The 27,461-nt window shown below is 45.8% G+C and overlaps 2 protein-coding genes across 3 annotated transcripts; one reads left to right on the forward strand and one right to left on the reverse strand.

Annotated features, from left to right (window-relative positions):
- Positions 1-790: 790 nt before the first annotated feature.
- dennd2c (DENN domain containing 2C) lies at positions 791-27,035 on the reverse strand. Of its 2 annotated transcripts, none has more exons than XM_011476670.3 (19): positions 26,698-27,035; positions 19,377-20,419; positions 11,171-11,295; positions 10,859-10,941; positions 10,639-10,776; positions 10,006-10,084; positions 9,701-9,745; positions 9,287-9,456; positions 8,777-8,886; positions 7,499-7,568; positions 7,088-7,165; positions 6,754-6,903; positions 5,906-6,054; positions 4,428-4,605; positions 4,305-4,346; positions 2,503-2,620; positions 1,780-2,022; positions 1,360-1,446; positions 791-1,105 (listed from the first exon to the last, which is right to left on the reverse strand). In XM_011476670.3, exons 2-19 carry the CDS (start codon positions 20,231-20,233, stop codon positions 1,074-1,076), a joined length of 2,754 nt encoding a protein of 917 aa, XP_011474972.2. In that variant the 5' UTR covers positions 20,234-20,419; positions 26,698-27,035; the 3' UTR covers positions 791-1,073. The 2 variants fall into 2 exon arrangements, with proteins under 2 accessions (XP_011474972.2, XP_023812088.1); XM_023956320.1 differs by having other exon boundaries at positions 26,586-27,035.
- On the forward strand, positions 20,438-23,584 carry LOC111947639 (general transcription factor II-I repeat domain-containing protein 2B-like). The gene has a single exon (XM_023956321.1). The coding sequence runs from the start codon at positions 21,220-21,222 to the stop codon at positions 22,969-22,971; it is 1,752 nt and encodes a 583-aa protein (XP_023812089.1). The 5' UTR covers positions 20,438-21,219; the 3' UTR covers positions 22,972-23,584.
- Positions 27,036-27,461: the final 426 nt, after the last annotated feature.

Genomic DNA, 27,461 nt, shown 5'->3' on the forward strand with positions numbered 1-27,461 from the left:
TGGGGGGGGGGGGGGGGGGTGTCAGTTGTTAATACGTTTTTGCTCCATAATTACTAGTTTGTTTGAAAGCGATGGTCTGTCTGGCATGAGCAGACAGCGCCCCCATGGGGTCAAACTCGTGAACTGATGCTGTAGCTGGTGGTGGTGGGGAAGGACGGGGGGGGGGGGGGGGGGGGGGGGGGGCTTGATGTCCAGATCCCAGGAGAGCTGGGGAGGTGAACTCCAATCAGACAGGGGGCAGGGAGGTTCAGCCTGACAGAGTTCTTCCCTTTTGAAAAGAACCGGTTCTGCCGGCGGCGCTGGCCTCTCATTTTGCAGGGCGTGATGGGAGTCGGGTGCAGGCGGGGCGGCGCTCCTCTGGGGGCCCGACTCCCCAGCACAGGAGAGCTCATCTCATCACTGCTGCCTCCTGGGTCGCTGAGGGGAATCACGTGAGGAGGAGGAGGAGGAGGGTGGAACCAGAACTGAAACGTCTACAGGAACGGTTTTCCCCACAAACGGGTCTTTTACGGTTGAACCGTTTGGTCTTTTGCATGAAAAGAAGTTCTGAGACGCTTCAGGAGAAGAAGTGGAGCAAAGCTGGAGATCAGTTCAGCCGTCAGTGGGAGTTTCCCTGGAGGATCTGCCTAAAGACTAAAGAGGAGCAGCGCTGTCCACGATCAGACTGGGGGGTCCAAAGACCTACAAAGACCTCCTACAGATCCAGAAACCATCAGCTATGTAGGAACCTGGCCCCACCCTCTTAGGGGCGTGGCCACAGTGAAGGTAAAGGCACAAAAACGCTGCCAGGTGAGAAGAGCTTCAGCCAACACATGCTTTAATACAAAACAATTGCAAACACTGGTTTCCAATTTGTGCAAAATCTTTTAAAAAAAGAGAGCTCAGGAGTTATTTACAACCAGAACTCGATCCAAATTTACAAAATCATAAATACAGAATAAAACGGAGAGCTGAAGCTGGACAGAACCAGGCTGAAGGAGATGTGGACTCAGACACGACGGTTTCTCCTTAAAAAATCAAGGCAGCTGCTCCGGATCACAGTCTTTAATGTAAAGGTGAAGATCCCGGGGGCTTCATTTGATCTGCAGGAGTTTCATCGTGCTACCTAAAAAAAAAAAGAAAAAAGGTCAAATGTCATGAGTTTACAGACCCGCTCCAATGAAAACGGTGTTTTTGGCGTTTCTAACAAGATCTTGTGGCGTTTTCCTGGTGGTGGACGACTTCAATAAACAACATTGAGATTAAATTTGCATTTCATGGTTTTTCATTATTCAGGAGCAAACGAAAAACTGCCGCTTGGGACGCTTTGAAAACAGATCAGAAGAGGGTCGGAGCGGGACTTTACAACCAGATTCTTACCAAATAATTTCAGGACTTTGTTGACGCCGCTGGGCTCGGGTTCAGGACAGGAGTCCAGATACTCTGCTGCGCGGGTTTCAAACAGACCTAGAAGGAAAACAGAAGCTCAAAACCATCCGAAGCGCCGTCTGATTCCCACTCAGACTCTCATCTTCAGCCCACTCAACAGCTTACATGTAAAAATGTTAGAAATGAGATATTAACTCTAATATTAGTGGAAATGTCTTTTTTTGTTGTAATTTGCCTCCCAGCACATTTCTGTGAGGTTTCTTTTTTAGCTTTAACGAGGTCAGTTTTTATCTTAGGATCTTCTCGTTTTCTTTGCAGGAACTGGAGCTGGAAAAGCTGAGGAACAGCCGTCCTGCATCAGAGTTTGGAACTTTTCCATCAGCTGGAATCTCAGAGTTTGGGATTCGTCACCTCGTCCTCCTCCTTTGCGCAGCTCCTTGTCCTGAATGAAGCCAGCAAACATCTGCGTCTCCATGAAGAGCTGCAGGAAGTGCCGGACTCCCCGGGACGGGTGGGACTTGCGGAAGGAGTCGCGCTGCAGCTCCTTGGTTCCGTTGGAGGACTCCACCATGTGGAGGGGGTAGTGGCCGACCAGCTCCACGAAGAATCGCACAAAGCTCTCCGACAGCAGCGAGCTCAGGTCCGCCTGCTGACCTGGACAGAAGGTTGAAGGTTGAAAGGTTCAAAGACCAGAAGGTGAGGAGAGCATGGAGGTCTGCAGCACAACCACCTCCTGAAAGGTTTCAGTACAGACTGGAACTCGGACCATCATCAGCTGACTTTTTGATGGTTAACCGAAGGAGCTTCGCAAACATCAAGCTAACTTTGTCCAGCCCAACAGTTTTGATCCAGTTTGGACAATCCAAGAAGACCCGACTGTCCAAACGGTGTAGCAACAGTCCGTGGAAGAGAACAGCAGCAGAAAACTGCCTCTGAATGGAGGCTTAGGAGGAAAGCTGCAGCAGAAGCTCTGAGAGGACAGAGAAGATCTACTGTGGGACAGAAACTGCAGCAGCAACAGAGCAGGAAGCAGAAGGACGGATGTGGGACAGAAGGACGGTGGGTCATGGCAGCAGACGAGCAGGAACCGTTGATCCTGTACATGAACCTTTGGGACCCGGTGTCTGCACTGACCTGGTAAACCTCCGCTGGCGTCTTCCCCGCTTTGCCTCAGGATGTCCAGCCTGTCCTCCAGGATCTGCAGCAGGGCGGCCTGCAGTTTGCTGGGGAGGATGCAGTCTTCATCGCCGAGCTGCCGCCCAAACAGAAGGAGGTCATGTTGACTGCTGCTCACCGCACACATCTGCGCCAACTTTAGCACAAAAACACAGATCTCCAACCAGGAGAGGAGCAAAAACGTCTGACCAGATGAAGGACTCCACCTTCATTCAGGACACGCTGCAGCCGAGTCACAGCTTCTGGACTCATGAACTCCTACAGATGCGCCGTGGGCAGCGTCCTGAAAAACCTCAACGCCGTCTGGTACGAGAACCGCACCGTCCAGGAAAAGAACACACTACATACCAGGGGTGTGGGGAAGAATTGGTTCGGCGATACTGGTATCGATTTAAAATGCTGTCAATATGATATTCAATAGTTTTTTTGGCATCTGACTCTTCTTTTCAACTTAAACCTCCGACCCCTAGTTGGCAGCACCGCCCACTGAGCGTCTTTGAGCAGCTCTACACCAAAACAACAAGATCTCACGAGAAGCAACTTGTGTTAAATGCTATGAATGGTGGGGCTGAACCTCCTGCCCCTCATTCGCCAATGCCTCTCGGCGCCTGGCTGGGTGGGTGGGTTTAGAAGTTTAGAATGGCGTTTATGGTCATTTCGGAGACAAAAATGAAAATATATGTTCTAGTAAGTGCTGGTTTTAGTTTTTGTGAAGATTGTTCTTCATTGTCTTGACTTTGAGATTAGGTATTTTTTGCTAGATCTTTTACTGAGATCCTGTGATATTTTATGAGATTTCTTGTAGAGTCTAAAGGACTTGATGCATGTTTGGTCCATTCTACCATTTTCTAGTGATTTCCCTCTAAGTTTAAAGCTCTGTCCCTTTTTTGAGGCCATGTCTTTCTGTGCTGAAGCCTCTCCAGCGCGTCATCCTTCCAGCTCCGGTCATCTGTGGAGCCGCCCTTCCACCCATACAGGTCATTTCCGACCCCACAGAATCATGAGGACCAGCCCCGCCCACAACGCCACCCTGCTCCCACTCCACGGACCAGCACCTTTCACCACCGTCACTGTGAAATCTGCATATGTGCACACCTGAACAGAATCTCTGCACCAGTTTTTTAATTCAGAGTTTTGGCTTTTTCTTCTTTTTTAATATTTTTAGGCCATTTCCTTTTCTGTTTTTTTCTGAGTTATCTCTGGAAAGTCACAGGTAAGAAGGTCATGGCTCTGTGTTTCTGTTTTCTGACATCAAGAAAGATCTGGAATCGTATTGCCGGTAAGGAAACAATGAGTCCAGATGCTGTGACCCAGCTTCAACAACGCCTGGATGACTGAGGAACACCTTCATCCAGAGCTGACCAAACAGGAAGCGGCTGACGTGAAACGACTTGTTTGTGGAAATGTGACCTCATCCGTAACTTTTACTCAAATCTGCCAACAGGAGAAGAGAGGAAAAATCTGGAAGATCGGAACATTTTTTGGCTTCTTCCTGAACGGTGGATTTCAGATTTCTGCTTTTATAGAATGAATGGAGGAAATTCTTCATCTTGTTTTTCAGCGGGAACGCTAAAACGGGACAAACATTCCTCACAAAGGGAGAGAAGCCGCTCTTTGTTCCTGTCTGGGTTTCTTCAAGACTCAGATGCGTATCTGCAGCCGTGTGTGTGGCACAGGTCGGCCTTTGTCACGCCGGCGGGTCCAGACAAAGCAATCTTTCCCAGGAGGAACAGCCCCTTCTCTCTGTCATGTCTACTCACCTGAATGACAAACCTGTCTTTGCACAGGTCCACTATGAGCACCTGGCGGGATGAAAAGAGCGGCGGTTACACGTGGTTACATAACGGCGGCCTTTGAACAGCAGGGTGCGCCGGCGGCTGCACCTCTTCGATGGGCAGCTCCAGCAGCTGCGGCAGGTACGGCGACAGGACGCCGATCAGGAAGGGCGTCGGGGAGCAGCTGATGTCCAGCATGCTGGCGGGTAACACGGGCACAAAGGTGTGCTGCCAGGTGAAAGGGTAAAGCAGCGCCAGCACCGCGTGGCCACATCGGGACAAGACGCTGCAACAGGAAGAGAAAAGAGTCGAATCTAGAATTCAAAACGACTGTTTCAGCACATCTGACTCTGCATTATGGAAGCCAGCCTCTACAGCAGTGCATGCTGGGAAGCAGCAGAAAAAACACATTAGCGTTCTCCTGGTGAAATGTGTTGTTTTCCGTGTAAACAAAGATGTTCATCAGCGTAAAAAAACACCAGGTCCTTAGGATTCCATCAGTTCAGCTTTTTCCCGCCTTCGTAATGAGACGCACTCGACCATCCAGACTGATGACAGACTTCCACCAGATTTACGGGCCTCTTCGCAGCAGCTGGCTTAAAGGGGCGGAGCTAACAGCTCCTGCTGGCAGCTGTGACTCCTCTAACAGGAGTCTTAATCTACAGCAGGCGTGTGAAACGGGCGCTTTGAGCAGACGGCGTTCACTCTGGCGGTCACTACCTGATGCCCCACATGCACCTGCAGTTGGAAGAGTCTTGCCGTGAAATGTCGTGGCGGCGTAAATGTTTCCCAGCTTCATTCCAATTTATGAAAGGCTTGTCACAGAATTCCAGCCGGACACAAAGCGTGATTATTGATTCCTCCTCCATGATCAGTTTTCAAACAGCTGGTACTTCTGTGAATTAAAAAGGACGCCATCCATACATCACTACTAAATCCAAGTCCCTGATTGGTCAATTTTTGACCTTTAACTTTCTACAGCCGTGTGTTTTGAACGTAGAGTCCAGAAACTTGTGTAGTGATGTGTGAACGCACGCGAGCGTTTTGTACGTGGAGGTCTGAAACGCTCATTTAGACTTCATTTCCGAGGGCTTTACTGCTCTGTGGTACAGTGGCCCCTCGCTACCATCAGATTTCTTTCAGCACAACGTTTCCTGCTTTTTTAAAGTCTATTGTTTTCTGCGTCTTGATTGGCTATTGATCTCATCAACAGCCAATCAACAGATCAATCAATCTCCTCTGTTTGTCACATTTACATGAATCTTTGATGGCGATCAGAGCTTGAGAACAGCCTGCAGGTCTTTTCTTTGGCATCAGAGTCTGAAACCCAACAGTCTGGTGCAGGTCTGAACAGCTCCGGGGGGAGAGGGGGGCATATTTCCAGGTAACTCCCAGTAAACAAGGCTTTTGATGATGTAAAGACTGGAAAATCAGATACGCTCTGGATGCGAGAATAATGTCAAACTGTCAAAACAAACGGCGTCGCCTCTCTACATGGACGTGCTGCACTCGAATCAGAACACTGAAACGGCACACATCACTTCTGAGTGGGAGGGGCTTCCCTGCTGAGGTTCTGCTAAAGGTACCTGAGTTTGTCAGCGATGAAAATGACCCTCCTCTCCAGCAGGAGGGAGGCGAAGACCTGCAGGAGTCTTTCTGCACTGAGACACTGCAGCAGGCTGTCAAAGTCCACGTGCTCCAGCCGGGAGTCCACCGGCCGGCACAGAGTCAGCACCTGCAGGGAGAGCGAGAGTGACATGGAGACGGCGTGCTGCAGCCTGAACGCCCCCCGGGTTTGATTCAACATTTAAAGTCAAAGTCTGATCACGTTTTGATCTGCTGTCAAAGCGTTCCCAGCGGTCCTTCAGTTATGATGATGCCGTTATTATCTAAAATCTAAAAACCTGCATCGCTCTCTAGGACATAGTTTCTGCAGAGCGGCAGGAGTTCATCGGAAGTTCACCTCTGAGTTGTGGGCGGGACCTAACATTACTGGTGGGACAAAAATGGTGACCAATATCAGAGCTATCCAGAGGGGCAGCTTAGATCCAGATTCCAGCTCAGACGGATCCGTTCATCTGCAGGTGGATGCATCAGAACGGGGCGGAGCTGGGAGCTTGTGGCCCCGCCCAACATTTTTCTATGTCACGAACACGATGCAATGTTTCGCCTTGTCCTGATTCACAGCAAGCAGATTAAAGAAATACTCACAAATGCAATTCTGAGCTTAATTTTCTTTAGAAATGTCCCAACAAAACCCCGATTTACATCAGAGCGGGTCTTCTTTCTGCAAACCCCCCCTGTAGGTTGGCGTTACAGCCTCAGGCTTTTACAACTGTTGCAGCAGGGACAGCCGCCCGGCTGCCCGCTGACCTCTGACCCACAACCTGGAGTCGTCTGAAACCACAGGACGGGCGTGGCAGCCGGCAGTTACCTCGCTCCCATCTTTCCTGGAGTCGGGCAGGAAGCTCTTGATGGTGACGGTGCGTCCGGGGGCCGGAAACGGCGACTCCATGACGCTGCGCATGAACGGGTGAACCAGCGCCGGGGAGATTTCTCTGCGCTTCTCCACCTCCTCCAGGATCTAGGCAGACAGACGGAGTGAGAGCTACGCCCAAAGAGAGTCCTGCAGGAACACCCAGCACTTTCTGAGGATTAGCCGTTCAAACAGACGCGTTTCTTTAGCAGGATTAGAAGGGAACATGAATCATGCCTGAAGGAGGCCTGCAGCCCGCTGAAACACCTGGGCGGGTGTGCTGCCGGCTCACCTTTGCAAACAGGTCGAAGCAGCCCAGCTTGCTGACGATGCAGTGGACCTCCGGGAGCCTCTTCCCTTTGCCGCGAGGCTGGACACAGTTTCACATTTCAGAGGTTTCAGATCATGAAATCTATCAAAATTTAAAGTCCTACACCTATAGCCCCCCACCCCCACCCCCCACGCCCACCTCATGTGGTACTGCAAAGACTATTTCCACAAAAGCTAAGATTTCCTGAAACTGAAACTCGGAGTGAGGCTGAAATCAGGGGAGAGAAACTGAATTTTTGCAGCTCTCTGGATTATGACGCAATTTATAGCCTGTAATAAACGTCTCCTCTGAGAGGTTGAGTAAGCGCCTGGCCCGCCGCCATATCTCCGCACGCCCAGGCTCGGGCGCATTCAGACGTTAGCAGAAACTCACCAGGATCTTACGGCAGTAACCGAACCAGCGGCTGCCGTCTTCTCCCGTCAGGACAAAGGAAAAGGTTTCACTGCGAAACAACCAGAGAGGACAGTTCAGATGATGATCTACAGAACGCCGCCACCTCGCTTCTGACACGTCTGCCATGTGGAAACGCCACCAGGAGCCTCATCCGTCCGCTGAAGACGCAAGGAAAAGCTGGAAAAACTCCTGACAACAATCCACCCGTCACTGAAGGTTCTCAAGCATCCAGAAGTCCAGTCATAAAAACTAAAAGAAGAGTTTAGGTCCAGTTCCTCTGAGCCAAAGTCAAGACAATGAAGAACAAACCAACACAAAAGCTGTTCCTCTGTGACCTAAAACAGTCTAATCTTTAGCACTGAAAGGCAGAAAATAATGAAATAAATGAAAACAGTGAGTGGAATAACTCTAATAACCCTACATATTTTAAATATTCGTGTATTTATGGTGTAAGAAGACCAAACAGGAACGACATGGAGACGCTCCTGCTTTCCAAGGCCAGCATAGAAGAACAGCTGAGGTTCTACACAACGTCTGGAGAAGGAACCGGACCTCTGGAACCATCCATAGCATGGAGGCGGAGCCTGAAGCAGATCTGATGGTTCCTGTTTGATGTTGTACAACCACGCTGAACAAATCCACGCTGACCATGACATTTATCTCCTGATATTCAATTATCTTATTCATATTTATGATCAGGGAAGTCTGGGCATCTCTGCTCAGCCTGCTGCCCCCGCGACCCGGTCCCGGATAAGCGGAGGAAGATGGATGGATGGATGGATATTTATGATCAGAGCCGCCATGTTGGAGCCAGACGTCGTCAGGAAGCAGTCCGAGTCGGTCTGAGTTTCTATGACATCCACTTTGGCCTATCAGGAGTGAGCTTGTTGATAGGCCACACCCCTACCACTTGAAAGTTGGCTACATGAGATCTGTCAAAGGTTTTGAACGTAGGAAGTGGGGGGCAGCAGGCTCCACCTACTTTTATTGAGGCGTCTGATTGCTCAGTTTATGACTTAAATAACTTGAACTACAGAAAAAGAATCAAGAAAAAAATTAGAATTATCAAGAAGATGTTTAAGAAAAAGGAATCAGATCCAGGATGTTCATTCTGACCAATAAAATGAGTAACAGCTGTTTATTTCTCTGTGGAAGTCTATGGGATTTTGGCTTCTTGGAGCCACTTCCTGTTTGGAACGCCATTAGGGAGGGGCCACTCAGTCCAGTTCTCAGATATGGTCAATGGTCTAAACCCACCTGGACATGTCTGCCGTGGGTTTCCAATCCTGAGAGTCGGGGAAGCAGAAGTTCGGAATCACCTTCAGCTGATCCTCTGTTTCTTTGGAGGGTCGAGACGATTTCTCAAACTGAAGTGGAAAAAATCTGAGATATAAAATCCACTTCAAAGGATTTTCGATGAATATGAATAAAGAGCAGGAGCTTCTACAACCAATGAGCACTCATTCTGGTGATTACAGCGACCTATGTGCCTGAAAGGTTTCTGAAAACGCTGATTCTGTTTGCACGCATCGTCCAGTGATCAGAGATAACGTGTTTCCTGGAGCTGAAGGGTAAAACGCCTCCGACACGTCTGCAGCGTCACGCTAACTCCAGAAACCTCCTTGAGGGAAATCCTCATCCAGGACATGACATATGGGATTCAGCAGAACAACAATAACAACATTTCATGAAAAGAGAAGCTCCTCGGCCGATGGCGAGGGGTTCCTCATACGGAGGAGCAACGTTCCAGTGAAGTGTGGCTCTGACCATTTTGGGGAACTGCTGAGTGATTTCGGGGGCGTAGGCGTTTCCTTGGGGGCCCTTTCTCAGCGACACCACCACGAAGAGCTGGAAGAGCTGCTGCTGCTGCAGCTGGATCAGGTCTCTCTCCAGGGTCCGGTACCCCGGACGGCGCCTCAGCGTGGAGTGGATGTGAACTGCCGACAGAGGAGAGGACTTATAAAGAAAAATAGATCGTTCTTCATCACCAGGACGACGACATTTAGAGGGGCTTTTTGGGCAGTTCCTCATTATTTAAAACAACAATTTACCATGATGACATTTACCACTAAAAAACAAATTAAAAACAATATTAAAATTGATCATATATAATTAATGAAAGTTAATATGCTGGGCTATGCAGTGCGTTCCAAGGAGGAGACGGTTGTTTTGCGGCGGTACCTTTGGAGCCGTCCTCAGGGTCGCTGTCTGGCCCGATGCTCTCCTCTGCACATGAGGAAGATGAGATGAATGAGGAGGAAGGAAAAGACTCTATGAGCCAAGACAGACACTCTGTGTTCAATAATCAGCCGCTTTAAAGACCCACTCTGCTGTTTCTAACCTGCTCTTCTGGCTTTTCTCTCCTGATGGAGGACATGTACATAACCGTCATTAAAAAGACGCTTTTAAAATCTCTTCAAGGATGTTTGGAGTGGGCCTCTAAAGCTGATCCAGGGTTGGTGTGTGTGACATCATCGTCGTCTTACCTAAGACAACAAGTCCTTGGTTCTTCACCCTCTTCCTCCCACGCTTCTCATCAAAAATGGTCTCAATTTTGTTGACAAACTGTGAAGCAGAAGACGAGAACATCACTGAGAGAAAGCCCAAAAACCTCAGAACTTTGAAGGGAGGTTCCTGTTCCTGTCCTCGAGCGCTGAAATCTCTGGGTTCAGGGTTTAAACCAGACCGACGTGAGCTTCAAACGCGACAGAACAGTCCAAAGCTGAGCGACACGCAGAGGAAGCAACTCTTTAGAGTCCGTGTTCCACCAAAAGGTTCTGCATTTTCACCTTCAAAGCAGACAGAGTGGAACAACCAGAAACCGGAGAGTCAAACCGGTTCAGTGACGTGAGGCGCGTCCTGAGGCTACGTTCCTGCTCCCAAATCCCCGGCAGCCGCCGGTCTCACCTTCTCAGCCAAACGTCTCCTCCGGCCGGACCGCTCCTCCACAGCCATTCGGGGGACTTTTCAAAGTCCAGGCTGAGCGGCGTCAAGTCTGCTGGGAGCTATCTGTTCCTCACAGCCTCCTCTGCTTCCTGTTTGACAAGCCCCGCCCCCTCTTCTCACCCGACTCATCTTTCCACACATCCACCCAGCGAGCGGCCCGTCTCATCACTGACCTGCAGGGTCTCCGACGGTCTCTGTGCGTTTGAGCGGCGGGGCGCCAACGTTGAGGATTTTGAGGGCAGGAAAGCCTGCAGCATCTTCTTCTCCATTTTGCCCACGTATCCTTGCAACGTCTGGGGTTTAGAGGTCATCTGAAGGTCACAGACGTGTGGAGTTAGTGAGGGTTTTCGGGTCATTTCGGCTTAGATTGGTTCAGAGACGATCCTGCTTCACCTTTTCGGTTTGAGCTCTCAGAGGAGTAAAACGCGCTGGAGACGGCTTCACGTCCTCGTAGGGATCTTCTCTGCTCCCATCGGCTGGAGGAGGCGAGAGGGAGGAGTCAGACGGACAATCTGATGCTTTACTGTTAGAAACTGATGCAGGAGAACATAAACTATGGGATGGAGCTGAAGGACCCCAGCAGCTTCAGACTTTGGGCATCAGTCAGATCCCAAAAACCTTCAAAACATTTTTTTTATCATCTAATAAACATTTTTAATCACGCTTTATTAGTTTATTTCTTATGTACGACACAGGTGGACCTACGCATTATTTCTTCATATATGTTGTCATCAGAGTAGGCGTGGTTGAGGCCTGAGTGCACACACTCATCTCCCAGAAGGCTTAGCTGGACCGCCATACGAGCGGCATCTTCGTACTCGAAGGACTTCCTGTGGCGGGAACAGAAGGGAAAAAGGTCAAAACGGACGCGGCTGCTTTCCAAAGGATAACCAGCTGAGGCTTAAAAATAAGAAAATAAGGAAAGTCTGATAAGATGAGCGGATGTGACGCCGACGCTGTTAGGCTTTAATAACCTTCTTTCATTTTCTAAAAGATGAGGACGAAGCTGCTGCTTCAGTTCCGAGCAGAAACACTAAAAAGGAAGACGTTTATTCATAGAAAATCTTTACCAGAAACTAAAATGACATCATCCAACAACAGGAAAAAACAGTAAGGAGAAAGTAAAAGCAAAAAACTCCACTGAAACTCTGCCAACAAAGACCTTTCAGCTCCTGCAGAAGTCTGGGAGCAGACGTCATGAAGCCACAACAAAAGATCCAGTTAAAACCTGAAAATCTTATGAAAAGCTTTGCTTTTTTAAGTTGAATCTTTTCTATTGAGCAGCAAGAAAACAGAAAATGTACAAAAACAAAGTCAAATGACAGAAATTGTTCAAACAATGGCCTTTTTTTTGTAAACAAGACAAACACATCCCACTTCCACCCCACCCCACAGAACATGGGGGGGGGGGGGAGTAATGCCAATAAAAAACGCAAATAAACTTAAACAGATGATTATGTCAAGTGATCTAAGCAGGCATGCGCCACTAAAGCTCAGAGTGACGATGGTACAAGGAACCCAAATGTGAAAACAGGAAAGTCGTTGGAAGCTGCTACTTGGGGACAGTTTTGAGCTCATTAAAGTAGAATAGCATCGGGCCCCACACAGATAGAAATTTGTTTCTGGACCCCCCTAGAGTGTTTTAATCTTTTCTAGCTCCATAAATTGTAACAAGTCACAAAACCATAGAGACACTTTGGGGGGCTTGTTTGACTTCCAGTGTAGTAAAATCCTTCTACGTGTAAGTACTGTTGTAAAAGCAATGATATGTTTATTTCGTTTACTTAGAGTGGATTGATTTCTATCTGTGGTGCCGAATATATCCATGTTGGGTTGAAGATTAATTTTGAGAACTTGTGACAATGTTTTGAAAATGACAGACCTGTAGGACGTCAGAGATGGACACAGCCAGAACATGTGTGTTAAGTCAGCAGGAGTGTGGTGACATCCATCACAGCTGGCTTCTACACTGGGATAGATCTTTGCTAGTTTAGCTTTGGAGTAGTGGATGCGATGTACAACTTTTCATTGTATTAAGTTTAATTTTGCACAGGAGGAGCTGCCATTTACTTTCAGTAAAGCATCGTTCCATATGTCGTCCTCCAAAGCCAGTTCCTCCCCCAACTCATTCACCCAATCTGCCCTGAGTTTTACAAGATTTGTGTTTTTTAAGGCAGTTATCTGATCATATATTCTTGAGATAAATCCTCTAAAATGTACTAGGGTTTCTAAAAGTGCTTCTATACCTGAGCATGACGGCAAATACGGAAAGTCTGGGGTATGACGCTGAACGAAGTGGCGAATTTGGAAGTAACGGAATAGACTAACCCAAGGGAGAATAAACTTATGTGAAAGATCATCAAAGCTGGCAAAAACTGAGTTTATGTACATCTTTGAACAAATGAATACCTTGCTGTTACCAGAGAATGAAAACAGAGTCCAGCCTTGCATGGGGTAACAAGTGAGTCATGTTTATGGGACTTAAATGCAGGAGATCCCCACAGTCAAAGTTCCGTCTAAACTAAAACCATATTTTCAGAGTATTTATGACGACTGGGTCATCAGTGTATTTAAGGGCAGAGAGAGACAAGTCAGAGGTGACCAGAGCACGGAGGGAAGTTGAGGTGCATGATGAAGCTTCAAGAAGGCACCAGTCCATATCAGGACTGAGGCGCCAATGTAAGATATTTACATTTGAAGCCCAGTAATAGTACTGATAGTTGGGAAAGGCTAAACCGCCTTGATTTCTAAAACTGTAGCAATTCAAGCCGTAGCCTAGGTTTCCTTCCATCCCATTTAAATGAAACAAAAGCCTTATCAAGAGATTTAAAAAAAAAAAAATTAGGGATATAAGGTGGGATACACTGAAAAAGGTAAAGACATTTGGAGAGTACAGTTATTTTAATACAATTAACCCTTCCTGCCAGGGATACGTGAAGAGTTCTATACTTCTTTAGGTCTGATTTGGTCTTTTCTAATAAATGACAAGTATTTTGATAGAGATGTTGTATATCTCTTGTAATTTTGATACCCAAGTACTTAAATCCATTTGTGGACTTTTGGAATGGTAGGGCACTAATTTGTATTTGGAGAGACAGATCATTAACAGGATAACATTCAATTTTCCTTAAGTTTAATTTGTACCCAGAGAAAGCCCCAAATTTCCTCAAAGCGTGAATTATGTGAGGGACGTTTAGAATGGGGTCTGACAAATATAACAATAAATCATCTGCATACAAAGATACTCTATGTTCCTTACCGCCCCTGTGGATTCCACTAATCGATGGGAAAGTTTTAAGTGTGATAGATAAGGGCTCTATAGCTAAAGCAAATAGTAGTGGGCAACCCTGGCGAGTACCCCGTGACAACGGAAAGTATTGTGACCGCTTACCATTACTAATTACAGAGGCTTTGGCTGATTTATACAAGAGCTCGATCCAGGAGATGAAGTTGGAACCATAACCAAATTTCTTTTAACATGCTAATAGATATCTCCACTCCACCCTATCGAATGCTTTCTCCGCATCAAGTGCAATTACCACTTCTGCCTCTGCTCCGGAGGCAAGAGAGTAAATTATGTATAAAAGTCGACGAACATTTCTGAATAAGTGGCGCCCTGGCATAAAACCAGTTTGATCATCAGAGATCACATCCTGTATTGTGGCTTCCAGACGAAGAGAGAGGGCTTTAGCTAAGATCTTTGCATCGCAGTTGAGGAGAGAGATGGGTCGGTATGAGTTACAGTCTTTACCATCTTTACCTGGTTTGAGCAGAAGGGTAATTGGTGTTTCAGTTAATGTCTGGGGGAGGGAACCACGGGATAAAGAGTCATTAAACATATCAAGTATGATAGGGGATAATTTGAGAGTTTTTTATAAAACTCTATAGGGTACCTGTCTGGGTTCTGGTGCTTTACCATTTTGCATTGAGTGAATTACAGTAGTGATTTATTTATGGTCCAGTGGAAGCTCAGCATTGGTGCTGTGTATTTCTGTTACTAAGGGGGATTCTAAGTTATTTAAAAACAGCAATATTCTGTCATTTCTGACAAAGAGCTGCACCTAGAGGTCCCTGACCAGGTTTAATGTCAAGTTTTCACCGCCTGGCCTGTAGAAGTGGCCATTACGCAAGGTTAATGGCCTTCGAAGTGTGCATTATTACTTTTTAACGCACGCCGTGGAAGCCTAAACCGTCCTGCTTCCGCGAAGTGCGTTAAAAAGTAATAATGCACACTTCGAAGGCCATTAACCCGCTTATACCATGGTCACTTACAAAAGCAATACATATTAACCAGTTTTTAGTCCTTAATTCTTGTTTTTTTTTACAATTTGGATCGCTTTTCTCACAAAAAGCGGACCATTTGTTACGTGATAGAACAAATAGTCCGTGTCGCGCAGCACCACTGCTGCAGTCAAGATTCGGCGATCTATATATGCTGATCTGGGTTGAATACAGCATCAGTTCAGAGAGAAAGTTCATCTCTTACTGCTTGTTTTTACCAAATGATGAAGCAAAAGGTTGTTTTAAAGAAGCCGGCGCAGTGATACGAAACATTTAAGCTAGGTGACCGGAACTTCTTTTTTCCCCGTGCGGTTATCACTGTGGTTCATCACTTTTTAATGTACACCCACCAGCCAATCAGAACCGAGTATTTAATTAACCCGGACCATGGTATAAATTTCTTTAATTTATTATTTGATTTCCCTTAACTTTTGCCGCGTAAGTTCCCCTAAAAAATATCTCAAGTATCTGCCGATGCTTTAAACTATTTGTACACCAGATTTCCTGTAGCAACCATTTCAATGGGATCTAGATTTGAACCCAAAACTGTCAAAGTGGAGGCTAAAAAAATCAGACTTCTATTTTAGCCTCGTCCGACTTTGACGGTGCTGCAAAAAAAAAAAGTCATTAAACGGGCATTTTCTACATATAATAAACGTGAATCCACTGTTTGAACAACTTTATGAGCAGCATCCTTGGAACATTAGACCGCTGCTGAATATTCTGCATTATTATTATTGTTATTATGGTCTGTGGGAACAACTGTCACAATGAATCCATATTTGGAGTAAAGACTCCTGGTTTTTATCTTTTAAATGCAGCTGTCTTATTTTGAAGTGAATGGCTTCCTCTCTGGATCTTTTCTGCGTAATGAAACTTTCCACATACGTTTCTTTTTTGCTAACTTTGCTAGCTTGCAAGTTTCCGCTTAGCGGTCGGTGAAGCCGCTTTCAGAAAGTAGCGGATAGATTTTCCACGACATCAAGAAGGAGTCAGATGTGGTGGAAAGAATCCAGTAGTTTTCCAAAATAAAACTTCCTTCAGAATCAGATTAAAAATAAATTGAAAAAATGTAGGTCCCGTTTTTAATTTCTCTACAGCTCGGTACCAACTGTCCCACGGACCGGTTCTGGTCCACAGGCCATTCAGACAAAATGATTAGATTTTTTTAAATGTTGTTTTCATAAGAACATTCATTCTTTCTTCTCAGATGTATAGGATTCTTTCTATAAGAAGAACATTGAAGGTGATGTTTGACTGACAGCTGTCGCAGTCACAGGCGTCACAAACAGCTGATTGTCCTGGGCGTGAACCTGTCAGATCTATCCGGCTGGCCACACCCCCTCGCTTGTTTCTCTGGCCTCTTCATTCCAGAACTCGTTTGGTTCTGATGGAATACCAGCGCCCTAGTCTGAGGACAAACCGCTGATGGTGAGTGTGAAGAAACAAACGTCTCCGCCTCTTCGCAGAAGAATACGGGATTTTCCCTGGAATCAGACTTTGATCCACCTCCCGCCAGAATTCTGGACTTTTCACCTAAAGTCAAAGTCTGTTCAGGAAAAGCTGAACTTTCCTTACAGAGACCAGTTACACTTATGGTACTGCAGTGGTATTTACATGGTACTTTTGCTGTACCTACTGGGTTCTTGCAGGGTTTTTTAGTGTAATTATATGGTACTTACAAGGAAGTTTCTGTGTAACTACTTCCTCCTTACAAATGGTACAAAAGTACTACGAGGCACACAATAACTGCACAGGTAAATTTCACAACCATTAATGGACTTAATCTCTTTTTATTAACATTAGTTCTAATTAGGCCTGCACAATATATCGCAAATTTATCGTTATCACGATATCAAGCTGTGCAATGCGGACAGGGCTCGACATAGCCATTTGTCCGCTGACCCGGTCCTGTTTTTCGAGCAGTACGGACCACAAGACTTTATTTTTTACTTGTCCGCTTGGGCCACTAAAATATCTAACAATTAATACATTTTTCACCTTTTACAATAAAGTATATTTTGCGAAAACGTGTAGATTTACCTCGTCTTTATAATTCATTTTTTCTGCTAGTCCTGTGTTCAGACTTCAAGGGTTTCTATGGGAAACCTTTTATCACTCTTCTCCTCCTCTCCCGCCTGCGCGCGCGGCTGTCACTGCCGAGCACCACGCGGCACGCGCTCACTCAATTTTTTTTCAAACTTTATTGAATGTAACATGTAATGTAACATGTAATGTCCTTTGAGCAAGACTCAAAGGAAAGGTGTACAAGACAGTGGTGAGACCAGCTCTGCTCTATGGGTTAGAGACGGTAGCAGTGAGACAGAGACAAGAGGCTGAGATGGAGGTAGCGGAGATGAAGATGTTGAGGTTCTCCTTAGGAGTGACCAGGTTAGACAGGATAAGGAACGAGTACATCAGAGGGACGTCTCATGTTGCCTGTGTTAGCGACAAAGTCAGAGAAGCCAGACTGAGATGGTTTGGACATGTTCAGAGGAGGGATAGTGGATATATTGGTAGAAGGATGTTGGAGATGGAGCTGCCTGGCAGGAGGGCAAGAGGACGGCCAAAGAGGAGATACATGGATGTCTTAACAGAGGACATGAAGTTGGCTAACGTTAGGGTAGAAGATGTTCATGATAGGGTGAGGTGGAAAAGGATGATTCGCTGTGGCGACCCCTGATGGGAAAAGCCGAAAGAGAAAGAAGATTGAATGTAACAATTCAATACTAAACAATGTTAAACAGCAAAAACGAAGGAACAAGCCAGTGGGTTATTATTACATTTTAGGCAGATATATTTAAACTGACACACATATCAGCGCGCCCCCTGGTGGTTTTTCACCGCGATGATCATAAATCCAACACCGTCACTGAAGAGAGACTGAAGCATGTCAGAGAGGTGGAAGACATGGCAGGAATAGTTAGGAATATGTTAGATGGAGTGACGGGTATAATTAGTAGTATGGACAGCAAGATATTTAATGAATGCATTGAAGATGAAACTGTATGCACTAAGCTTTAAGCTGAATGTCAAAGAATCAAAGGCAACTCCAAATACCTGAATCTCAGACTCAAATGGAGTATAAGGTCAAACTACTTAATTTTGTTTTTCTTTACAACACTGTAAGCAGTAAGTATTTCTAGTTAGCTGAATGATCTCAGTAATTTAATTGTATTTAATTTTTCAATTATTTAATTTAATTAGGTAACTAAAGTAACTAAAAAGTAAATGTAACTTTGCAACAGTAACAAAACGCAGAACCTTAAGGCAGTCAGGGCAAAAAAGTCAATAAAACTTCTTAACTATTGATTAGGAACAAATGTGAAATAGCAGTGATTAGAAGCAGCATGAAAACTTCTGAACTAGTGTTTCCTACTACACTGCAGCGCTCTCTTCAAAACATCTGAAACAGACTAGAGCAGATTTAAGTTTGATATGCTCTATTTTTAGTCATTGAAAAGTGTATAAATAAGTGCTAGATGTCACCAGAATGCACCAAATTGCACCATATTAAAATTTTCCGGGGGGGCATGCCCCCGGACCCCCCTAAAGTTGCAAGCACCTGCGGAGCGGCGGGTCTCGCTGTGCGCGGTGTCGGGCCAGTGACTTTCAAAAACTACTGGCCCTGTGGGCCAGTGCAAATTTCTGGGCTATGTCAACCCCTGGCGGATATCGTAAAAGACGGCGGAAATTGCGATAAATGGTTAGCCTATATGTGCAAAAACAATCTTATGGCAGCTTGAAGTATTTAATGTATCAAATAAATCCATTTATGCATTTGACCAATTGGATGGACGCCTTTACATCATCGACCAATCGGATGGAGCCCTTTGATGTTAGACGCTCGCCTCGTTTGGAGAATAATTTTAACTTAAATTAAACTGTTGTAGTGAAATGGAAAAGTGTTTTTGGTTGTTTTGCTACTTGTTCATGTATTGCAAGTTACATCATCATCGCAGTATTAATCACTAACATCGCACGTTTCCTCATATCGTGAAGCCCTAATTCTAATGAAAAACACAATCAAGTACCACAGAAATTCTTACACATGGCGAATCTCATGAAACACACAAACCTACTAAGTGAGTAGAAAATAAATTCTGGGCACTCCTTCATGCTAGTTTGTTTACTTCATCTTTTGTTATACGTGGTAAGTACCATGAAACACAATAAGTATATTCAAGGTACTTTCTTTGTACCTACCCTGTCCTTAAGTATCACAAGAGATACATTAAAACATTGACCATGTAAATACCACATAAAGTACTGAACAATGGAGCCCTAACCCAGACACCACCTCCTCCTGCTTTGACTGTGAGCACGCCTGCAGCTGATGATGATGATGATGATGATGATGATGATGGGGACGGCCCTTCACTGCTGAGAAACTAGGTCACAACCAGACAATGGCTGCCAGATATCATGTGACTTCACAGCAGGACTGGGGCCAGTGATTGAGTTCTGGCAGAACCTCCCAGAACCTGCAGGGAAGTCCAGCCGCGGCTGCGTAAACAGACAGGAATCCGTCCAGCTGAGGGTCTGATGTGGGTCAGGATCTTCCAATTCAATGAGCGGGACGGTTTTCCTCAGACCCGCGCCATGTCTGTGCATGCGTGTTCTGACCCACCTGCTATTCTGATGCCTCGAAAGTCCGTCAAACTTTATGACCGGACAGGGGGGCGGCGGGAAGTTCGGCGGCTTTGCCCCCCTCCTCCTGCTTCTGGCGTTGCAGCGGCTGTTTGGCGAAGACGTGGCGTTCAGCGGCGTGGCGTGCCCGTTGCTGGTCACGCTGTACTTGAATGTCCGCCGGGGTTTGGGGGGGCCAGGAGCTTCACCCGCAGCTTCCCCCTTTTCCCAAAGCAGCCGGTTCCCCTCCAGCTTCCGCCAGAACCCCCGTGAGGTGTAAAAGTTCCCGGCGGGCATGCCGTCGTCCCGGTCTTCGGCGGTTTTCCCCTGAGCTTCGGAGGTCGCTTCTCCGCTGAAAAACTGCTTTGCTGCAGAAAAGGTGCAGTTAGCTTCCACTCCAGACGTTGGAGGAGACGGTCCTTTGGGTCCCGCCGATGTGGTCGAGAACCTCGTGTTCGTTTTTTCTGTGGGTTCAGACGTCCGCCTGGCGACATCGAGAACGCCGTAGACGCTTCCTGGATGTTCCCACAAATCCAAGCTTTTTCCTCGGCAGTGGTTCTGTCTGGGATGAGGCTCCTCCCAGCGGCTCTCCGGCGTTCCCGTCTTCCCCGGGAGATTTCCAGGATGAACCCGAGAAACGAAGGAAGGGTGCGATTTCACCCGCCCGTCCTGGCCGCCGCTATGTTGACTTAGACCCTCCCACTTGGAGATCTTCTCCCGGATGTTTATGCCCAGCTCTTGAGAGGGCGGCTGTGCCGCCGGCCGGCCCTGCGGCTGCCAGGCCGGGGGGGCGTCCTTCTGCAGGCGATCCGCCTCTCCGAGGCCCCGCCTGCTCTGTTCCCGTCTCAGAGCCAACATGATGAGGGTGGGGCGAGTCTCAGTTCTCCACAGGGGTAAGCATCAGGAGTTTCCCTCAAAGGCTAACACGAAAACTGCTAATCCGGGCGTTATCACCAAAGCAGCGTCCCAGATCAGTGGTTTGCTGGAAGCATCTCCTGGTGCTGAATGACCGCCATGACCTCCTGGGGTCCTGTTGGGAACAACCTAAAAAAAGACAAAAACAAGAGTTACTCATCGCCTAGGAGCGAGGAAATTAGGAAAAGACGAGGAAGACATTTAAGTTTTCTGCAGGATTTACCGTAGATCCGTGTTTTCCAGCCAGTGTGCCGTGGGAAATCATTTCATTTCCCCTCATTGGTCTAAAAAACGTTAACCGTTGCCAGAATTTCAGCTCTGTGTTCATTCAAACAGGACCAAGTCCCACCCTGAGTATTTAGCAATACACAGGTTCTTCAAAGACTTTTTTTTCTCTGCATTTCATCTTCATTCAATACTATTTCGTAAGAATAAAAATGTGTCCAAACTTTGGTCAACTGCTAGATATCAGCAGCAGATCATGCAGAAACCCTGCCTTATCTGCTGCTGATTACCTGGATCAGGTGTGTTTAGCCAATAAGGAGCTTCAATGGCTGGTTGGTTGGAAAACACGTTGGCCACAGGAACCTGGAGGCCTGGAGTCTCACCCCCCGCCTTAAACTGTCTCTGTCAATCATTCTTAGAGGTTTCATCCTCTACATCAGACCTGGGCAAACTACGGCCCGCGGGCAACATCCGGCCCTTCGAACGCCTCTGTCCGGCCTGCAAGAGGCCCGTCATAAAGAACATAAGTCAAACAAACATCTGCCGTCCTTTTGCTTTTATTTTGAAATGTGGACTTTTGTTTTGAAAAGCATTGCTTTACGACAGTTGCGCATACGTGAGTGAATGTCAACAGCAACAAATGATGCGAGCCAGCTCACCCTCAAGATGTCAGCACACTCTAAGAAAAGAAAAATTGATAAGGAATGTCGTGTTTTCAAAAAGACAAATATTTCTTCACAGAAGTTAAAGGTGAAGCAGTGTGCTTAATCTGTGGTGCGAAGGTCGCTGTGTTTAAAGATTATAATTTGAATCGACACTACACGACTAAGCACGAAGAGAAATACAGAAATCTGTCTGATGAAGAACGTGCAAAGGAGTCTGAAGCTTTGCTCCAAAAACTCCAAACACAACAGGGACTTTTGACAAAACTTCACGCACCCAGAAATGCAGCCGTCAGGACAAGTTTTGTAATTTCTCACAAAATTGCGCGGAACAGTAAGCCGTTTTCTGATGGAGAGTTTGTAAAGGAGTGTTTACTGGACTCTGTTGCGCTGATATGCCCGGAGACAAAGAGCGCGTTTGAGAACATTTCACTGTCCCGACGCACGGTGGCGAGGCGGATTGAGGACATCGCGGGAAACTTGGAGCTTCAGCTGAAGAGCAGAGCGGCTGACTTTGACTGTTTCTCTCTGGCGTTGGATGAGAGCTGCGATATACGTGACACCGCCCAGCTACTCATCTTCTTACGTGGGATAACTGCAGAGTTTCAAATCACGGAGGAGCTGGCAGCCATGCGATCAATGAAAGGGACAACCACTGGACAGGACTTGTTCAGAGAGGTAAATGCATGTTTGGACATGTTGGAACTGAAGTGGGACAAACTTGTAGGTGTGACAACAGATGGCTGTCCAAATCTGACTGGAAAAAATGTTGGACTTTTAAAGAGAATGCAGGATAAAATGACAGAAATTGTGCAGAAGTTGACATTTTTGCATTGTATTATACATCAAGAGGTGCTGTGTAAGACAGTGTTAAAAATGAAACACGTTGTTGATGTTGTCACCAAAACAGTTAACTTCATCAGAGCGAGAGCATTAAATCACAGACAATTTGTTGCATTTTTGGAGGAAAATGAGATTGAACATGGTGACATAAGATATCACTGCACTGTTAGGTGGCTCAGCCTTGGCAAGGTGCTGAAAAGTGTCTGGGACCTGAGAGGCCAGATTCAGGATTTCTGTGTTGACAAAGGTCATGACGTCCCAGAACTTTCAGATGAAGACTGGGTGGCAGACCTTGGATTCGCTGTGGATGTGACTGCACTAATGAACCAACTAAATGTCAAACTGCAGTCCAAGGGGCTTTTTGTGCATGAGATGTACAGTGCAGTGAAGGCTTTTATGAGAAAGTTGCAGTTTCTCTCAAGCCAAGTGAAGGACAATAATCTGACACACTTGCCAACACTAAAGGAAGCCAAAAGACCAGAGGGTCACCTTCAAAAGTACTCAACCATGCTAGAAGCACTGCATGCAGAGTTTTCAAGGCGATTTCAAGATTTCAAAACTCTTGAGAGTGAAATGCATGTGGTTTCTTCTCCCTTCAACTGCATTGTGGATGATGCACCAAGTGAAGTTCAGATGGAACTCATTGAGCTGCAGTCTGATATGCTCCTGGCAGAGCGTTTCAGGTCAGTGTCACTGCTGGACTTCTACTCCTCCCTTAAAAAGGAGAACTTTCCACACCTGAGGAGGCATGCTCAGAAGATCCTGGTCCTCTTTGGCTCTACCTACCATTGTGAACAGGCATTTTCAGTTATGAAGTTCAACAAATCCAAACACAGATCCTCTGTGACTGATGACCACCTCTCAGCTGTTCTTCGCATTGCCACTTCAGACATTCAGCCAGATTTTTGTGCCCTTGTTCAAGCCCAGAACAGACTGGATTATTCTCACTGAAGAGGTAACATGGATGGAAAACATTAAAAGTTATCGTTTGTTCCACAATACATATGAATACTGATGTGTTGCTCTATTTCTATAAATTTGTTAAGTTTGTTGTTGTTCATTTTTTGGGGAGATTAACAAGTTAAAAACTGATAACTGTGATGGTATGTTCCCCCTCTCAGGTTGCTATGTTTTCATTTTCAAGTCAAGCCAAGTCACATCTAGTCAAGTCAGTTCTTAGCTTTGTCAAGTCTTAGTTCATGTTTCTGCTTTGGTTTTGCTTGTCCTGCCCTGCAGTGCCTTTTGTTTATTTAAATAAACCTTTAGTTTTTTGGAACCACCTGCCTCCTGTGGCATTTGCACAGATTCAATAATTGTTTTTGTTTTCCTTTTTGACCTATAAACCACAATTTTACATACCCTGATATAAACATTTACACTTTACAGAATGCATTATTCTTCTGAATATCAGTAACAGCTATTAAAAATATTTACTTTAAAAGCATTTTACAACGGAAGAAAGTTAGTGGCCCTCTTGCACAATTCAGGTTTCTGATGTGGCCCCCGGCAAAAATTAATTGCCCACCCCTGCTCTACATCAGTGTTTTTCAACCAGTGTGCCGCGGCACACTAGCGTGCCGTGGGAGATGGTCAAGTGTGCCGTGGAAAATTGCCCTCATTAACTGATCTAAAAGCATTTCCCATCTCCAGGATTTCAGCTCTCTGTTCATCCAAACAGGCCCTGATAAAACACTGAGGAGTTAGGAATATAAAAGATCGTAAAATACTTTTTTCTTTGCGTTTATTTTATTTTATTAAAGACATTTTGATAAGAATGACCGTACCACGATTCAGCTGCAGCTCCGGCTGTATTTTGGAAAAGTCCCGTTCTTTTGACTGTCTCCACCAATCATTCTTGAGGGGCTTAATCACATGTCATCAGTCTGACCAATCAGAAGTGGTTAAAGTCTTCACTTCCTTGTCCCGATTTAGCTCGTAAAGTCGCTCAGTTCTAACAAAAATACAGCTAAAGCTCGTCTTTTGCGCTGTTGCTTTCCACAGAATCCGGTATCAGACCGTGGAACAAGTGAACAAAACAATGAAGCTCAGAGACGCGATCTCCGGCCGTTTTATGCACTACATCTCCCATGATGCATTGGGTTGTGAGAGTGACAGCGCATACGGAGATCTGTTGTTAAACGTCTTGAAACCAACGAACACGCATCAAACTATTTTTAAATCTTCTAACTTAACTTTTATTGAATCTTTTAGAAAAAAAAAGCTGCAGTTTCCAGCTTTTTCTGCAAGAATTATCTCAAAAATGCATGTGAGATTGTGGAGGGGCTGTAGATCAATACAGACTATGAGTTTCTCCTTCTTTTTTTAAATTTTTGGATGCTGGTGTGCCGCGGGATTTTTTTTAAGGTTAAAGTGTGCCGTGGCTCAGAAAAGGTTGAAAAACACTGGTCTACATCATCAATCCGACCAATCAGAAGTGGGCAACGTCCTCACTTCACAGCGCCGACATGGCTCAGAGGGACTCTCGTTACAGCAAGAATAACAGTCCGGCATCAGTGCCACTGTTTCTTCACTACATCTCCCATGATTCATTGGGTTAATGTGACAGCGCTGTCATTAACGGCCACATTAACGAATGCAAACATCTGTTCCAACAGTTTTCTCACGGATGAAATGATGTCATAACCTCTTTTACCCGACGGGAATACTGTCCCAGAAGCCAATGGGCTCAAAGCCCCGCCCCCCCAGATAGAATTAGGCTCAGCAGGGAAAACCTGAAAAGTCTGAGTTGAAACTGTAAACTGAGGACCGAAAGCAAAGAAGGGAAGAAACGAAAAAACAAAACAGCTGCTGTTACAACTCAAGATTTCTAAGTTTAACCATTTTTATATTCAGCCTTTCAGTTTACAGTTTTCTTTTTCAAATTCTGAATAATAATTCCTTCCAGTTTACAATGTGTACTTTTGAGTTTTCAATCCGGCTTTTAATTCACTTTAAGCTGATCCTGATTTGACATCATATCATGTCTGCAAAGACCAAATGTAGTAAATGCTTCAAACTGTCGCCCCTCATCTTAGAAAGTCTCTTCCTTTGTGTCGGATCAACGGCGTCTAGTGCTTTCAGAACAGATCATGACGTTTCTATTAACGGAAATGATCGATGGTTCAGCTTTTATCTTCAATTTTAGCTGATCCTTTGGAAGTTTTCATCTGTGTTTAGGTTTTGGTTTGATGCTGGTTGCTGCTGTTGAACTTTTTTTTTTCTGCTACATAAATGAAACTGACTTAGGACTCGGAAAAACCAGCGTTTGAAACGACTTGAGACGCTGTAAATCACCAAAGATCAGCACATAACAGACGGCGGCGATGGCAGGAGGAGAAAACGAGGAAAAAATCTGACGTGACGGTCTGGATATACATGACTGGGGCGTGTTCCTTCACCAATACCAGTGTCCGTGTGGTCGCCTGACCTAACCCAAACGATCAGGACGCCAGTCTGGAGCTCGTGATGTGACCTCCATAAGTGACATTCCTGCAGACCGACGGGAGGCGTGCAGCTTGGTAAATGACGCTTTGTTTAGTTTGACCCACATCTAACGTATGTCTGCCCCGGAATGCAGCGGCATCACCAGCAGAACCATGGACACGACAAAGAAACTCCAAACACTGACCCACTTGCAGGACCCGTCTTTGTGTGGCGCTTTGGTACAGGAAGGCTGGAGCTGCGCTTCCTGAGCTGCAGGAAGACGGATCAGCAGACCGTCTGTAATTATGGTGTGGAGAGATTTGCATGCAGTTGCAAGCCCTGATTTCAGCTATGTTTAGATCAAAACATCCACGGGAACCAGATCAACGTGAAATACGGTTTCAGTTGCTTTGGAAAACATCTCTGGGACTTGGTGACTGTGTTGGATGATCACGCCCCGGTTCTGGCACTTCACAGGTCTCATTTTGCAGGTCGCACTGTGGTGACGGCGATCCGGTCATGAAGAAAGCAAAAAGAGCCGAAAGCTGCCGTTAAATTAGGCCTAATTCCACCTTCAGAACAGCCACAACAAGCAGGCTCAGACACGCTCTGCAGGATGGGACATGTCCTGGGCTGGTGTTGCAAGACTGCAGCGGGGGTGGCAATGTATCCCATAATAAAAGGTAAAGAGCTGCATGACAAATCAAAGGATGAGTCAGCATGGATCTGTCTGATCCACACCTGATCACCAAGACTCTTATTTTGAAAATGTCTGCCTGCAGACTCTCACCTGATGACAGCATGTACCGGTAAACTGAAGTCACGCTCGTAAAACGGCTCCACACCTGCACAGGTACTGCCTTCCCTTCAGCCACTCATGAACTCCAACATTCGTGGATCACCTGCACATGACTCCTATACAAGCACTTTACAAAATAAAAGCCCCAATCTGACTGCATGACTGACCCAAGAACCTCAGTTTTCTATGCTGTTCATCAAAAGAGGAAAAATAAGGGATGTTTTTGTACTTTAGAGACAAAATAATAATTCTGTATCCAGTAAAGTTTGTAGATTTACAAAATATACAGAAATTACATTTAATGAAACAAAATGTAACGTAAAAAGAAACTTTATACACTTACTTTGTAAGTTTTCCCCCCTAATTTTCTCATGTGATGCGATGGAACAGTCCAGCCCAGCGAACCCACACGACTCAAAGTTCACGAGCACGCGCGTTTCTCCGCCATCACTCACCCGCGAGGCTCAAAACATCCCGATGTGCTGCTGTTGACCCGCCGTCGACTCCCGCAAACGATCCCGCACAGACAGGAAAAGTCCACTCGGCCACATCGCTGCGCGTGAAGCACTGCAGGGGGAAAAGTCCAAACGGCCTCGGGTTCGAAACCGGCACCGAACTCCGCTGGGGGCTCAGTCCGCACAAACGGCCACTTTGGGTCCGCGAGACGCGCACATTTTTAAACGAAAGCAGAAAAAACGCAAAAACGCCGCGTGGAAAAGCAGATGAGGCAGAAAAGTCTCGCGGGCGGTCTGCGCGTCAGCTTCTCAAAACGACTTCTCCTTCCGCTTACGGGTTCCAAAATAAAAGCACCAACGATTCCCTTTTTTAAAGCTGAAATATTTCATTTTTACTCATTTAAAACTTAATCATCGTCTTTAAAGTGTAGCAAAAAAAATTAACATACACATATATAGCTAAAGGCAATGAAACGTCAATAAACTTTTCCAGAATTTTTATGAAATATTCAATTATAGTTAATGACTCGGATGACCCAGAGAAATCTTTTTTCCCCTCCATAACCTATTAAATAAATCTTTAATAAAATGTATTTTTAAATAGATTTAACGTTGCAACGACGTTGTAGTAAATTTTAGAACCTGGTTCATTAGTCAGAAAAACGAGTTTGTGATTTTTTTTAAAGCCTCTTTCGTAACTTCCGGTGTTGTCGGGTGTGTTCACGGTCAGTTTGACTAAAAATTGTGTGGGAAAGTCCTCTGGG

This window comes from Oryzias latipes, chromosome 7 (genome assembly GCF_002234675.1).
Source record: "Oryzias latipes chromosome 7, ASM223467v1".
Classification (NCBI taxonomy): Eukaryota; Metazoa; Chordata; class Actinopteri; order Beloniformes; family Adrianichthyidae; genus Oryzias; species Oryzias latipes.

Coding starts and splice junctions, on each gene's coding strand:
- LOC111947639 (XM_023956321.1), top strand. CDS start 21,220: ATGTCGTGTTTTCAAAAAGACAAATATTTCTTCACAGAAGTTAAAGGT.
- dennd2c (XM_011476670.3), bottom strand. CDS start 20,233: ATGTTGGCTCTGAGACGGGAACAGAGCAGGCGGGGCCTCGGAGAGGCG. Junction 7,166..7,498: donor GTTACTGCCGTAAGATCCTG/GTGAGTTTCTGC, acceptor AACTGTGTCCAG/CCTCGCGGCAAAGGGAAGAG. Junction 2,621..4,304: donor AAGACAGGTTTGTCATTCAG/GTGAGTAGACAT, acceptor TTTGGGCGGCAG/CTCGGCGATGAAGACTGCAT.